This window comes from Pseudopipra pipra, chromosome 2, assembly GCF_036250125.1.
Source record: "Pseudopipra pipra isolate bDixPip1 chromosome 2, bDixPip1.hap1, whole genome shotgun sequence".
Lineage (NCBI taxonomy): Eukaryota > Metazoa > Chordata > Aves > Passeriformes > Pipridae > Pseudopipra > Pseudopipra pipra.
The window spans coordinates 44,786,323-44,801,768 of record NC_087550.1 but is presented as its reverse complement, the minus strand read 5'-3'; the positions used below and the strand labels follow the sequence as shown (position 1 = coordinate 44,801,768).

The 15,446-nt window shown below is 34.5% G+C and overlaps 1 protein-coding gene across 8 annotated transcripts in view; it reads left to right on the top strand.

The window, feature by feature from the left end:
• Positions 1–15,446, top strand: part of PSPC1 (paraspeckle component 1) — a 61,865-nt gene that overhangs the window by 28,922 nt on the left and 17,497 nt on the right. For 2 of the 8 annotated variants that reach the window (XR_010428265.1, XR_010428266.1), the window contains exons 7-8: positions 1,068–1,125; positions 5,154–5,323. The exons of 5 other annotated variants lie outside the window; for them this stretch is intronic. Coding sequence is in view for 1 of the 3 variants with exons in the window: in XM_064645284.1 (XP_064501354.1) it covers positions 1,068–1,125; positions 5,154–5,323; positions 8,464–8,649 (414 nt within the window). In the remaining 2 variants the exon portion in view is untranslated. Of the gene's footprint in view, positions 1–1,067; positions 1,126–5,153; positions 5,324–8,463; positions 14,217–15,446 lie in introns of those variants that run through there. One more of the 8 variants, XM_064645284.1, reaches the window with a different exon arrangement.

Here is a 15,446-nt window from a genome sequence, read left to right as displayed (position 1 = left end):
TAAGTGGAATGATGTTCAAAATGAGGTAAATTGTTTTGCATATGCTTATTCTTAGCACACATGTGTTTGCTCAAGCAGAATATGTTACCATTCTTGTAAAAAATTAAGGAGAAAATTTTCAATTAAGGAGAAAATTTTTAATTAAGGAGAAGAGTTTCTTTAGCTTTTGTTTTGAACTGTGAATTTGTTTCTATTTAATCCTTTTGATGTAATGAGTAATACTGCAATCCTTGAAATTATCTCTGATAGTATAATTTGTTTTCCTTTAAGTGATCATTTTTTGCCACTCTAGGTACTATCCTTTGAGTATTGTTTCACAGCAGGCCGTGGTTCATGGTTAGCAATGTCAGAACTCTTTTGCTGTTGGGTGACTGAGCATCAATTGAATCTGGATCACTTTGACTTACTTGTCCGTTTAGTATAAATGCATGTTATAGTTTCTGCTAATATACTACAGTTTTATGCTGGTTTCAAAAGCATGGTCAGTATCTGAACTAGCATATCAATAGCATAATATCATTTATCAGAACATGTTCTACCACCAAGTTAAGTCAAAACTATTGGAAAAAAGATGATCTGGCAGTTTGAGTTTATATACCATAATATAACACATCAGAGCTTGGTTTCCAGTCAACACAAGCAGTTTTGAATCATGAAGCCAGATTGACTATTATTGAACCACGGCCTTTAGGCAATACTGTAATAAGACTTCTTTATTTACAGTTAAAATGTAAATATACTTCTTATTAGTGAAAAACACTGTGTGAAGATGGATTATTTAAAGTTGATCGCATAACTATTTGGGAGCTTTAGACTGCTGCATATGATGAATTAAACTTGTGATATTTAGTCTTTAACACACAAAAATGTACAGCATTGCTATATTGAACTTCCTAATCCATTTGATATTACAAAAACAAGAGAGTATAGTTAACTTCGTTCCTTGTACTATTTTTAATCGATGGAAACTTTTGAAAATTTTAACGTTTTTATTTTTATGGAGTAAATGGGAATGTTTTAAGTTCTAAGAATGATAGGTTGATCATGAAAACTATGTTTACTTTCAGAGAGAACAGGAAATGAGAATGGGTGATATGGGTCCTCGTGGAGCAATTAACATGGGAGGTAGGGATCTGAAGGAAAAAGGCTTCTGTAATGTAATTTTTTTTCTTTGGGACTGTACATGTTACTCAAGCACTATTAATCAGTGACAACTGCTGGTAAAAAGGAGTAAGCAATATTAGGAAGTAAAAAATCCCACATATTTTGCTTCCGAACAGCTTTCCCTGCCCCCCCGCCAAGGTGTATCTTTATTTTATTGCTTTGTCTATACATGGGAAAAAAAATAAGATGTGCAAGTTAAGAAAAACAAAAATCAGGGAAAGATGATGCTTTGGAAATTATCTGATACAAAAGAGGAATTTTATGTTCAAAAAATATTTGGCATTCTTTTGGAGGGACTGTCTATTCAGAGAAGTTTATACTGTGATTGCATGCAGTGAAATGATGGAGCGGTCAAAATTGGCAAGTTCTTGATGAGATTAATGAATAACGTGGTTGGTGTTCTACTAATTTACTGCAAATTTGTATTTGCAAATATTCTCAGTTTGCTCTTGTGACTTTAAATATTGTCACTGCTAAGAACTGTTCCTGTGAAATCTAGAAAAGTATGATAATTAGTGCTTGCTCCATATATGCAGACCGAAACAGTTTGAAATCTTACTTATCCAGTATATCTGCTTTTAAACAAGACTGAAACTTAGAGTATTTCTTCAAAAACACCAAATCTTTCTAAACTTTATTAACTGTCAATATATATCTATCAGAAACTTCCTAGTGTTAATTTAAAATAAATTAAGATGGTAATTTAAGGAAAAGTAGTAGAACTATTTTTCTGTATTTTAAACTTGAAATTACATATAAAACTTAGTAAACATTGTTGCTTGATCTTTTTAAGTAATGAGAGTTTATAGACTAATGAATAGACTAACAAATCTGCTTGGTTCAGCTTTTAAAATACATTATTCACTATTTCCTTGCATTTATTAATTGAGACACATTTATAGCTGCAATATAGAAATAGGTTTTTTCTTTCGGGGATGATGAAAAGCTTTAAAAATAATTCTAAAGGAAGACATTGTGAAGTTATCTATAAGTAATGAAATGAAGCATAAATTGTGACTGAATTTTTTATTTTATAGTTGTACTTTTGCGTATCGTTGCCGCATACTTGAAAACTTCATTTAACTAAGAGACTTTGTTGTGCAGATCCACAAGATACACTTTTTACATCCAGAGTTTAAGTGTGTATTTACTGCAATTCTTACCAGGTTTTAATGCTTAACAGTGATGTTCATGGTCTTGTTTTCTAGCTTTTAAACCTAATACTTTTAGAAATAAGTTGTGTAGTTCCAAAAGAAGTTATAATAACACTGAACAGCTATTTTAAAATAGCCATAGGAAATAGTCTAGATTTTAGGTTAGCTGACTATAGAGATTTTGGGTTTTCTCCAGTATTTTAGCAACTCCACAAGTACAACCAAAATAATCTGACCCTGAAACCTTACAGTAGACCTTTAAATAGTAGATCTTTAGTTACTGACCTTTGCATCCATTCTCAACATTGCTGTCAGAATTGTAACTTTATTTTTAACTGACCTTTGCCTGTGCCATTTGCAACATTTCATCATGTGGAACAGTAGAGAGCTGGAGTATCTTCACTAATGGAAACATCTGTATTATATTAATAGAAGGCAGAGTACCTCTGTGACAGATTTAATAAGTGTTGGGCTGACTTGTGCAGAACTGCTCCTTTTTGTAGTTTTCAGTGAGAAGTTCTGGGAGAATCTGTATGCCTCATCATAGCACTTAGCTGGATCTGTAATGCTAAGTGCAGCTTATAAACTTCAATATGGAAAAAAGGAACTTTTTTTGGGAACTATCTCTGCATTGATGAGGATTATTGACTGGCGTGTTGCCAACTGTGGCAGACTTTGGTATGTGCAGTTCAGACATTTATAGTGTACTTTTTCAGCCCTCCAGTTTGCAGAAAAAGACTTTTTTTTTAGTGTCTGTGCATTGTTGCATGAACACCTGTGATGGCTTTCCATCTGTTACTAAACCTGGTCTTGTAAATTAACTGCTAACATCAGTGTCCCACCAAAAAGAACGGGCAATCAAGTTGTTAGGTTTTAGCGTCTTTTGGGCGACCTCTGAATTAAAGCTAAAATACTATAGTGGTCTCTTGCTGAAAGTGTGCAGGGCCCCACTCTCTCCTTGTATTGCACTGTGTAATTTTCCTCCTGTTAGAGCTGACTCTGCCTGAAACAGGATTAATATTACAGATGTCGTAGTATAGGTTGCTATATGTCACCCTAGAAGCACTGTGGGTGCATTTGTATGATACAGAGCATGAGAACTTTGTTGCAGTTGACAGCGAAGTAATGCTACCTGTGTGTGGCCAGCTGGCTCAGTTTAATTAGCCTGAAAAGCCAATAACAAGTAATTTAGCATTTAGGTAATGGCGCTGCTGCCCACACTGATCGCTGCCAACGTGGTAGTCCTGCAGAGTAGGAAGAGCGTCTGAAAAGAAAAGGTTCCTTCTTATATTGACAGTTTAGGCTTCTCCTTTTCCTTCTTTACTTAGCCACAGAATAGATGATACTAAAAGACAATTTAGGGGTAATTCTGTTGAATTGTAGCATGATCTTCTACCCACTTCCTGAACTAATCGTGTGGGTAGGTAAGAAGCATCCAGCTTGAGCATATCTTTGTTTTGAGTTAGTGTCATAGGGAGGGGTCTGGGAATTTCTCATTACTATGCTCAAAAGAGTTCTGCTTTTCAAAATTACAGGATTTTTATCTCTTCTGGTAAACTTGTTTAGCACTTTACAGATGCTTGGATTGTTGGATGGATTGTTTTTGCTAAACAGTTTGCAGTTGACATAATGATCAAACCCAGCTCTTCAGTTTCAGCAGCAATATCTTGGATGCCATGGTTTCACTGACTGTTTTGATGTGTGTAATCAAGGCAGGTAATACAGATGTAATTTTGCATACCCACAGATAGTAATAGTACTCTGTCTGTACTGAATGGCCTGCTTACAATGATGTACATTTATATATTCATTACTGAAGAAGTACAGTTGTGATGAGAAGTGAGAGGGTTTATTTTTAAAATAACAAGCTTATTGGTCTAGCAACATATCCGACTTCTTTGTATTCTTATGGTGTATACTTTTAAGTGTAGGCTAGGTTCCGAAGGTATTTTCATTGAAAAGAATGGATTATTTGGGGGTGGGGGAGGAGAACATCATCACCAGTCTTGATGATATTTCATAATGGCAGATGTGAGCTATATAATCAGACTTTTTTCTTTCTTACAACAACAGGAGAAAATGTTATGAAGGCATTTTTACCTATATGTTGAGTATGTTAATGAGTACTGGCAGAGTGGTGTGTCCTAGTGCAATATTATAGCTAAATGATCTCCTCAAAATATGTTTTCAAGCTTTTTTCTACCTCTTACTTTGAATCAGAATTTTGGAGGAGACTGTTCTGTCACTTCCAGTTCTAGCAAAATTTCCCATAGTTTTCTGGTACTTTTCCCATAATAAATTACAGCTAAATACAAGATTTTATTTATGCTGCATTACAAATAATTTATTGTGAAGCTGAGTACCATCTCTGGTATTGCTTTTACTGTGCACTATATACAATTAACATAATATTGATAGAAGAGTACTTGTGAATGTACATTTCATGTGTTATGATCCCCAAAGAGCCAAGTTGCCTTATAGCTGGCAATATCTGTAAAATGACCTGAGATTTTTGCTAATTTGTGCTGTGTATACTGCATATATATGCTGTATGAATGCTTCAGTTCCTGCACAGAAACTGTACACCTGTAAAGCTATAAAGGTTGGGATTTTCAAACACATGAGGCAAATTATGTAATGCAAAATACTAGGGATTATTGAGAATCTGTTTAAAAGCAGATGATTGAGATAAATGTACAGTCTCAAAGAATATATTTTTTTTTTATTTCAAGTATTTGAAGTCTTGTACATTTGGCTTTTTAAATACTGTAAATTGTTTGTTTGTTCTTGTAAAATTAAGCTAGGACAGCTCTAAGTATAGATTGTTTTGCATAGATGCGTTTAGCCCAGCACCTGCTGGTAACCAAGGCCCTCCTCCAATGATGGGTATGAATATGAACAACAGAGGAACTTTACCTGGCCCTGCAATGGGTCCTGGTCCTTCCATGGGACCAGAAGGAGCTGCAAATATGGGAACACCAATGATGCCAGATAATGGAACAGTGGTAACGTATCACAAATTTAATTACTTTGAATAGCTGTCATGTCTCACGGCCCATTTTTGTTACCAAAGGTATTTTCACGCTGAATAAGAACGTTATAAATTTTGAATCTGTTAAAAGTAATTGATAAAACTTGTTCATACAAATAATGTACAGCACAGAAGGGCAATGTTTTTTTGACATTACTATGAAAATCCTACTTCCCTTAGGAATGGTAATCTGTAAATTTAGACTTTTGCTGTTCTTTTCTTTTGTAAAACTAAATTCTGTGAATTAGCTTGTCAGAGGTTTTGAACAGCTAAATGTTGGAAGCTATGTAGTGTGAAGATATCTTTGTGTAAACTATTTAATTTTTTGAAGCAACTTTAGTGTTCTATTTCTTTTCTAACACTGTAAAATGCATGAGAATTGTGACAGTAATTACACCACTTAGAAAACCATTATGCCAACAGCTGTTGAGCATAACTCTCGTATCAATACAGGAAAACTAGTATTGCCAAATTGCCATGGGTGGTAGGGAATATCTTGTATACATCTGGAATTTTTAATCAGAAGCAGTAGGCCATTGGGATGCAGTTAAAGCACTAGCCATTTTTGGTTTGTTCTCATAGCCAGATGGTTACTTTTCCTAGCTGTAATGTCTTATGTAGAGAAACAACTTTATCATTTTAAAATCTGATTTTTACATATTTTTTCAATACTATTCCGTTAATAGATATTTGGGTTACTGGTGGTATGATATAAAGTGATTCTGTTATAGTTTTATTGGAACACGGAAGCATTTTGTAGCTGCACCTTTTTATATATGCCTTCTCAACAGTGTCTGTCTGTGACTGAGCAGTCTGTATAATGAAGTTTGAACAAAAAATTTTGTTCCTTAGAGGAAAAATGAGATTTTGATTTTGCACTAAATATATGATGAGTCTGGTCTTTACAAATTAAAAAGGAGAGGATCTCACTTCATATTGTAGGAGCCAGCTCATTTTATCAGTTGTATAATTTCTCATGAAGGAGGGAAGATGCTATTCACAAAATACTGTTTTGGGAGATGCTTTTGCTGTAGACCACTGTGTTATTGGTCACCTCTAGAACATTCTCTTGTGATTATACAGACATTGAAAAAGAGGCGTACGGAAAAGAACACGGTATCGTAAATCATGGTATCTAACTTAAACTGTTGTTTTTCTACAAAAAGTCATTCCAGGTATGAAAATGTAGGGAATGTACTGACACTTCAAAATGCATGTTTTAAAAAATGTTTCTTTACTTCCGTTTTCTTCTGCATGCTTCTGAAGGACAAATTAGGTTTTATTTTTTGCTTCATTTTGGACTTTGAGTGTTTTCATTTTGGAGGACAGGCCCCTACAGAAAGGTGTAGCCTTATTGTATTGTTGCTGTTGGAAAGACACTTTAAAGATCCTGTGAGAGGTCTCTACTAAAACACTGTAACAGTTAATTTCCAGTGAGGGATATGGAGACCATGCTTTATAGACCAGAAATAAAAATTTGATTTTTTTAATTTAATGTTTTTCTGAAGTCTTAAGAGGAAAGTTGTAGTAATCTTCGTTTTGTTCCGCTGCAGTCTTTTGAACCACAGATTGTCTTTGAACATAACATTTTCAAAGTAGCTTCCCCCATGTACCTCATTGGAGGTTGTTAATTACTGAAGTTTTCTCATTAGCTGGAGAGAGGTTTCCTTATTGGAAAGAGGACTTTACTTTTTGGCCAAAAGTCAAATGGTAAAAATTATCAGGAGTACATGATAAGTTATTTGTTGAAATTCAAATCCATTGCTGACAAGCTGGCGTGAGTTAAAGATAATTTTTAAACAGATTTATCCAGTGCTGCAGATTTAAAGGTTCTTTGGCTCAGTAATAGTTCTTTATGCAGCTCTTGAAGTAACATTTCTCTTATTCAATGTCAAACACATATATACAACTGTGATCTAAGTTGCATATATTTTTATCTTTATAGATTTAATGCTGTTTTTTAGCAAAATATATGTGAACTAGCAGACTTAAGAACTGCAGAGCTCTGCTGCTTTTTCTGGAGTTAGGCTTTCAGAAGAATTCTTTTCTGATTCAGGCATACAAATAAAGTGCTGGTCTTGAATGTCCTTGTCGAACTCTGAATACCTGGGCAGTTAATGTAGATCTCTGTGCAGAAGGAATTTCTTCTGAAAGCATAACTGTCCTCAACAGGTGAATGATGAGTTATTTCCAGATCTGATTGTACCATGTATCTGTGCTTTTAATGGTTTATGTTATGTTGAGTTTAAATTTCACCATGTGGGGTTCTATTTTTAAACACTTACATAAATACTGAACTGTAAGTGCTCAGATGCACGTTTTCTGTTTTAGGTCTTAATTGCTAAGCAAATAAATTTGTGTAAGCATATATACCTTTATTAATATTAGGCACAGAGCTAAGGAAAATAAATGTGGAATATTAACTGGATTTTTATCCTAGACTGATATTTCAGAATAAGCTTTAGATACATATGAAGTTTTTTTAAACTAAGCATAGTTCAGTTATGCATTTTGTGACTAATGTAATTTTATTTGGATAGGGTTTTAAAAGTCTTAACTAAAGATTTCTAAAGTGCCGTGTAAAAGACTGACTCCAGGTAGCATGGACTTGAAGTATCCACAGATATATGGATATAGAAGTCTTCACGTTATATTGCTATTAAAAGAATAAATGTGCTCTATCTGGAAATAAAAAAGCTGATCCTCCCCAGCCCCCAGTTTGACAATGTTTCTGTCTAATTTTTTTAAGGGAGAAGCATTGTAGTTGGTATTTAAGGCAGAATAGCGCTCAGATATAAAACTGTTTGCTGTCTCCTCTGTTACATAGAGAATATATATTGCTATAGATGTGCTTGTAAAGATGAAGTTACTTTTAGCACCAGAGTTGATCTTAAGTATTGCTTTTAATTTTTAATTTACTTTACAAAGTTGGAGCATAACATTAGCACTCTTTAATTTCCAGCTCTTTCCCCATAATAACTAATTGAATTGCTCCTTTCTTCCTTCTATGTGTGATCCTGATTCTGCTGGACTATCTGCTGAACTCCATGACAACATCACTTGTGGTTTTTGTTGTAACTCATATTTGGCATGTTCCAAATGGACTTGTTTTAGCATAATGAGAGATTCCCTCAAGGAGGTCCATCACAGATGGGTTCACCTCTGGTTAGTAGGACGGGCTCTGAAACTCCTCAGCCGCCAATGAGTGGTGTAGGTGCCGTCAGTGGTGGACCTGGTGGCTTTGGTAGAGGAAACCCGGGGGGCAACTTTGAAGGACCTAACAAGCGTCGCAGATACTAAATCTGAATTCATTCCTTACTGTTTTAGAAATTCCAGTAAAACTATACAGTATATGCCTTTATAATTTTAGCTGTTATCTGGAAACGGTTCTATTGTTATTGTAGTCTTTAAAACAGTTTCTTTTGTAAAACTTTTTTTTGTATTCAGTCATAGGCTTTGTAGTATAGAGCAGAAATGATGCGGATCATTATGTAAGGCAATGTGTTTGTGACTAGCAAAATACAATGTGTGACTATGCTGTAAAACGTGCAGTTATCTGATAACAATAAAAAAATCACTGGAAAGTATTTTGAGAATGTTATTACTAATACTGAGTGAGAATAATTTTATGCTTAATTATAAGTGGCATCATTTTCATTCTTACGTAGTTCCTACTATGTGTCAAAAAAGTTCCATTCTTAATAGTGAATCTGTTTAGCTAAACTGCGTGGTGCAGTACATACTATGAAAAACTTATAACACAGCTGCTTTTGTTTTGACTTTGGAAGAGCATAAAATTTTATACAAAGTGTTCTCAAGGCTACTGTGTCCTTGCATCTCAGTGTACCATTGCAAACTTAGTCACAATAGGTTTATCAACAGAGTGTATCTGTTAAACACATTTTTAGAAAATTTAACCTGGGAAAGAAAAAGCTTTGGAAAGGAATCTGTATGTATGCTTTACTCATAACAAATGAATGAATTTGCCTAAACCATACTTATGCAGAAGAAAATTTGTTGTGACATCTGTGTTCTGGTGATGGTTAAAGTATCTTGCCATTGTGAGGGAGGAGACATTTCTGCAAGCTGGTTTGAAGCCTTGCACTGTGTAGTGCATCATTATTAAAAAGTATACATTTTCCCCAGAAGTTGTTTTGAATAGAAACACATCTGTTATCAATGTGTAACTATTTAATAAGGAAGCAAATATATGTTTTCTAGTGAAAATAAGTGTTTGTTTATAGTTGAGTAATATGCATTTAGAAGGATTGCACTAGTGTTCTTCATAAAGGTTTTACAGAATGACGAATTTGAAAAATACCCAACTCAGGATAGACTTGCTGATTGAGTTGTAAGATAAAACTGATGGTAAAGCTGTTAGGAAGCTTATTGTGATTCTGATTTTGTCAGTCATGGAAGATGATGGAAAAGACCTATTGGTTCTATTCCTGTAATGGCAAATAAGTAGGGATGTAAGAACTGTTTTTATCAGTTTGCTCACATTTTCAGAGATAGAAATGACTTAATTTTATCTGCATGAATACTGATACTAAATTGATTAAAAACTGATTTGAGATAACCTGGTGCCCTAATTATATCAAAACGGTATATACGTAGCTGAACATGGAATGCACATAGCAGAGAGGGCATGTATGTGTTACTTGTTAATGTAGCAGTGATAGTCTTGGTGGCTTTAATATTGAGCAAATGGGTAACAAGAAAATTGCAGCATTGCTGGAATTTTGGAAGTACCCTGTTACTTAAATTGCCAGTGTAATAGGACTTAAGATAGCTATCGTTTTCATAGAATGCAGGAGCTATATGTAGGTCCTTACTTGTGATATCTATAACTGATAAGTGTTTTGCTCTAGACTGTCTTTAGTGTTACCATTTTTTGCTTGATTTGAGATACATGCTACACTTCATAGTTTGTAATACAACAGCAAATTATGCTCAGAGTGTGAAATACTCTTTCCCCTACTTGATCTATATATCACATTATGGCAGTCATTCTTAAAATAAACCACAACCAAAACTGCAACTGGTTTTGCTTAGCAAGCTAGTCCTAAAACTCAACTTTTGGAAAATTTCTGTTTTTTCACTAGTGTAAACCAGTGTTTGCATGTAGCAACTACTTAAGCTCTCTGCTTTGGTATTCTGCATTCAGTTGAAAATGCAGTTTACATTGATGTCAAGTAAGGTTTCTGAATATGAGATTACTTTTTTCTCATCTTTCTGGCCATGTCCATGACATTTTTTAGGGGATTGAGAAAGCATCGGTGTGAATTGGTAGTTCTAAACTGTAAAGTTGTACAAGGAACATGTTTTAAATATAACTTGACTAGATTCAAGAGATTTGTTCTTTTTTTTTTTAATGCAAAAGACTGTGTCATTCAGGCCTTTTAGCTAACTTCTGTGTATTTGTTTATGATATATAACCTCCTCCTTGTAGTGTCTTGAGTATGTTTCAGAAATACATTAAACATACCAAATCTGCAAAAGTGGTTCATTCTTTCCTTGCAGCTTCATACTATTTTAAATGCATGTTTATTGCACTGCATTTTTGCTAGCAAGTGGAGGTATGTATGTGTTTGAAAGTTACTGTACATTTTAATTAATATTAGTGATTCCACAGTTGTGAGCTACCCTTCCTGTAAACCTCTGCATGGTAGCAGTGGATTTGTCATCTGTCCTTACTGCATGAAATCATTAATCTCTTACGTATCCTTGAACCAAGTGCTAACAAATAAATACTGAAGTGTTGACTTTGGGCACACTAAAGATTTCATGAAGAATGCCTTTTGTAGCTGATGACACACTGCCAAATTCAGCTCTTAATAAAAGCTTTCTTAGGACTGCCTGGCTGTGTTGACTGCACACAGCTCAACTCTAAAGGGAGGGCTTCTTGTTTTGCCGAATGTGCTAGTAACTGATTCTAGCTATACAATAAACACCTAATTTCCTTAAAAAAGGAATGGTCTCAGTTTGTTTCCTAAGCAGTGTTGTTTCTTGAAGGTTCTGCCTTTGCACTGAAGTGATTGATTTTTCTTGCTTCTTATCTGGCTGATGGGTTTATAATTTTTTCTGTGTACACATGTACTTAAGTTTTTGAGTACCTTTGCTCTGTTTGAGTAGAAAGCACGGTGGAGTCCTGACTCTCTTTGCAGTGTGCTGTGCTAAAACAAATAGGGTTGGAGTGTATATGAAATTGAGAACTACAACACACTTGCTTTTGTAACGTACTTACCGAGCTTTTACATTATTCCTGAAATTTCCGTCTAAACTGCTTAATTTTCATGTGAGATACAATTTTAATACTGAAAAATAACAAAGCTTTATGATTCCATTTAAGTTAAAGAAAACATGCCGCAACCAGACTCTGGCTTGTCTAACTGCATTTGCATTTGTCACTTCAGTCATTTGAAAGGGAGCTATTGGGCACTTAAGAAATAAAAAATTCATTTTGGTTTTGAGTTACTATCTTTGTAGTTCTGTCCAGTGTGCTCATTAGATAGAGCATGTTGATATCTTAGAAAACTTTGTGGTGATTCAAATATACTTTACTGTATTTATTTCCTAAGAAAAATACCAATTACTATGGATTACCTAGAAAGAAAATTCCTGTCCTTAAGTTGTTTCGTTTATTGTCCATTTATATTTTACCCAGTTGTACATAAAGACACTTATAAACTGGAGATTCTTACTGGAAAAGAAGGCAAGAAAACTATGAACTAAATATTGCATTAATTTAATTCTAACCATAATCCATTAGTATTTTATAGCATGCCACCTTTTAGGAGCATTCTGATCTAAAATATCTTGTCATATTTTAAAATGTTATACCAAAATAATTTTCTCCCTTTTCCACTTTTGATGTCAGGTGTAGAATAATCTTTAATTGCAAATCTTTGAAAACACAGTGACATCGATGAACTACACACTGCTAAACGGTCACAATCTGCCTTGAGATAACTTGGCTCAAAAATGCTGAAATAACCCAGCTAAAGGCAGATTCTCAAGTGAAAACTAAAACCCATTAGGCCTTTTAAAGAGAAAAAAATGCGCTTGGAGGTGAGATGTTCAGCAGATGAGTGGTGTGCTCTGATGGCATGAAGTTCATTTTACTTAAGCGTGTTGCAGAAACTAATTTTTTTTTCATACTTTATATATATTTATAACAAATTGGATCATAATTTTTCCCTTCACAAGCCAAAATAAACTGTAATTGAACTATTTAAATGGCAAGGAAAGCTGGGTAGCGACTGGAGTCAGTTTACATTGAAGACAAATGTGAAGGGATTATTCTAAATCCCATTCCCAAGACTTGAAGTGGTGCATATCCGTAGGTGGTTTTAAAGTCTGCATCCAGCATCTTTTGGTAGCTTGTGCTTGTGCCCAAGGCTGGGGGACTTTAGAGAGCACATTACTTCAAATGAAATTTGTCTTCTCAGGAGCCCTGAAATTATTAATATTGGCACTGTGCTGTCATTCAGATGCAAAATTATCTTGGGATTTGGTGCTTTCTTTGGACTGTTAGCTCACTTCTGTAGCACGAGGGGAATATCCGTCCAAACTTCTCTGATTCATGAACAGTAAAGAGGGAGTGAGTGTGATCTGTGGGAAATGGAGAGGCTGGACATTACTACTCCAGATGATTCCATTCAGTGCTAATTTAGTGGAAAATGTTGGACTGTAGTAACCCAAAAGCATTTGCTTTCTCAAAAATTCACGTATTGAACTGTGAGGACTTAGTAACAGCAGGGTCGACTAAAAAGTAGAAATACCCAATGTTAGGTATAATTTTTCCCATTGAATTGGGGTTTTATTGCCTTTTGGGATATACTGCGAAATAGTCTTAGTAGGTAGTCTCACTAGTTTGGTGTTTTGTTGATAGTTTTGTGGTTTTCCCCATAAAGTATTTTTTAAAAATCATAGTTGTAGGCATTTCAGGTGTGTTTTCACAGTACTCCATGGAATACTGAAGTTTATAAAAATTAAGTTATCTGTGTCTAAAATGTTACTTGTAGAATAGATAAAACAGAACATTTTCATGAAAACAGTACTTTTGATGATTTTAAATGCATAGAGACAAACCCTTAATTGTTCATTTTTAGTGGGATAGATTTAATAGGTCTTTTCCATCTTTAACTTCCTTAAAATACTATGAAAATTTATATAAGATTGTAATTTGGAGGTATTCTTATTAATGACCTCAGCCTGACTCTTAAAAGCAATAACAGATGGGTTTCTTCAGAAAAGAGTTTGGAACAGCAACCATTTTTCCCTAATTAAAGGAACTACTCAAAAAAGTTTAAATTCAGAGATGAGCGTAGCGTACTTGCAGGTAAAACCATTAGAAGAACCCCTGCTTTCATATAACGATTATTATATACCCAAATCACATTAAAAGAAAAAACCCAATTTTGTAAATGCAAGTAAAAACTTAACTGATTTGTCTGTGATCCCTCGAGTAGAGAACAAAATGTTCATAATGAGAGGTATGGGATTCAAAAGGAACTTGACTGTGTTACTACATACATGTGTTGATAAGGTTTTTCCATTTGTTTTGGTAAATGGTTTGTCTAGCGTTTCCATTGTTCCTAGTTTTACTAGTGTGCTTTTTTATCTCAATTTCTGTAGAGTAAAGCATAGCTGTATAATTTGATTGAATTTACATGCTAATTGTATGTGGGACATTAAGTGCTTGACTTGAAAGAATTGCAGTGAGAATAAAGATACTGTTCTTGCCTTTAAGTGAAAAAAACCTGTGTAGATCCTGGAACAGGAATAAGTGTGAAGGGTCCTGTATGTAAATTGAAAAAAAAAATGGGAGAGAGGGAATAAAGTAATGTAATAAAATGGGAGAAGTGTGGTTCAATTTTATATCTACAGCAGATTCACAAAAGTAACTTGAAATCTTGTTCTACGTGAAAACCACAAACCAACTAATTTTTAATGTAAAAGATGGAAATACCAGGTACATTCATGCTTGGATCTTTTAAACTGAGTTTAGTGTTGTGGAGATGGCCAAGGAATAGCAGAAAAACTGAAATTAATTATTGTTCTAAAAATACTTAATATTTTTTGGGCGTACAGTGGGGTCACTGCAGTTGGCTGTGTTTCTTCTATGTTGTTATGAAGTTGTTCTGTAGGGCTTGCTTTTGCGGCTGAATACAGCAGCTGTATACAGCACACACACATGATGTTGTCGTAAGTATGAAACAACTGATTTTAAGAGTGGTAGCCTCTCATCAAACCAGTGAAACTCCAGTCTTACATCTGTGTCAGACAGAGAAGCACCAAAAAGAAGACCGTGGTAAAGAAAAATAAAATAGTACATATTTGTTAGTAATGATGGGATGGGATTAAGGTATTTTCATTAATTTTTTGCCTTGCAATCAATTTTTTTTTTGTGTGACAGGGAATGTAATTTTATTATCAGTGAATATTTGAAAGAAAAAAATCCTTTCCTAAACAAAACACCTCTCCCAAAAAAAACCCCAACCCCAAAAAAATCTCGGTGCAAATCCCACCCGTGAGCAAAACAGGTCTTCCTTCTTTAAATGCTTAAGCAGGGTGGAAGAGGAAATGTAATAAATGCAAAAATATGTAAAAACCACAAGGATTTGTTGTAATTCTTTTTGCATCTGTTTGCTCTTGATGTTCTGGGCATTTTAATGTGTTTCTTTTTTTAAAAAAAGTTCTATTACTGTTCATTCTTAGCTCTAAAAGGATTTATTTTGCAGTGCTGTTACTAAGCATTAAGTATTTTATCTAGTGTAAAATTGCATGAAAAACCACTGCTGCATAAACCAGCTCCCACAGTACTGTAGAATGCAGTCTTTGAATTGCCAGCTGGAATTATTCTTTCAAACTGCTTCCAAGTGTTTTAAATATTTGTATGCTAATGGAAAATTGGAAATATTTTTGTGCATATTTAAAATAATTCAGTACATGCATTGTTGCAGATATGAATAGCCCTTTGCCCTCCTTGCTGCTTGGTCCTGCTTCTTGCCTGCCCTGTGTCCCCCTTGCATCCCTGTGCCCAGGCAGTGAGCAGGGTAAAGGAGACCCAGTGGGAGTTACAATTCTTCTCA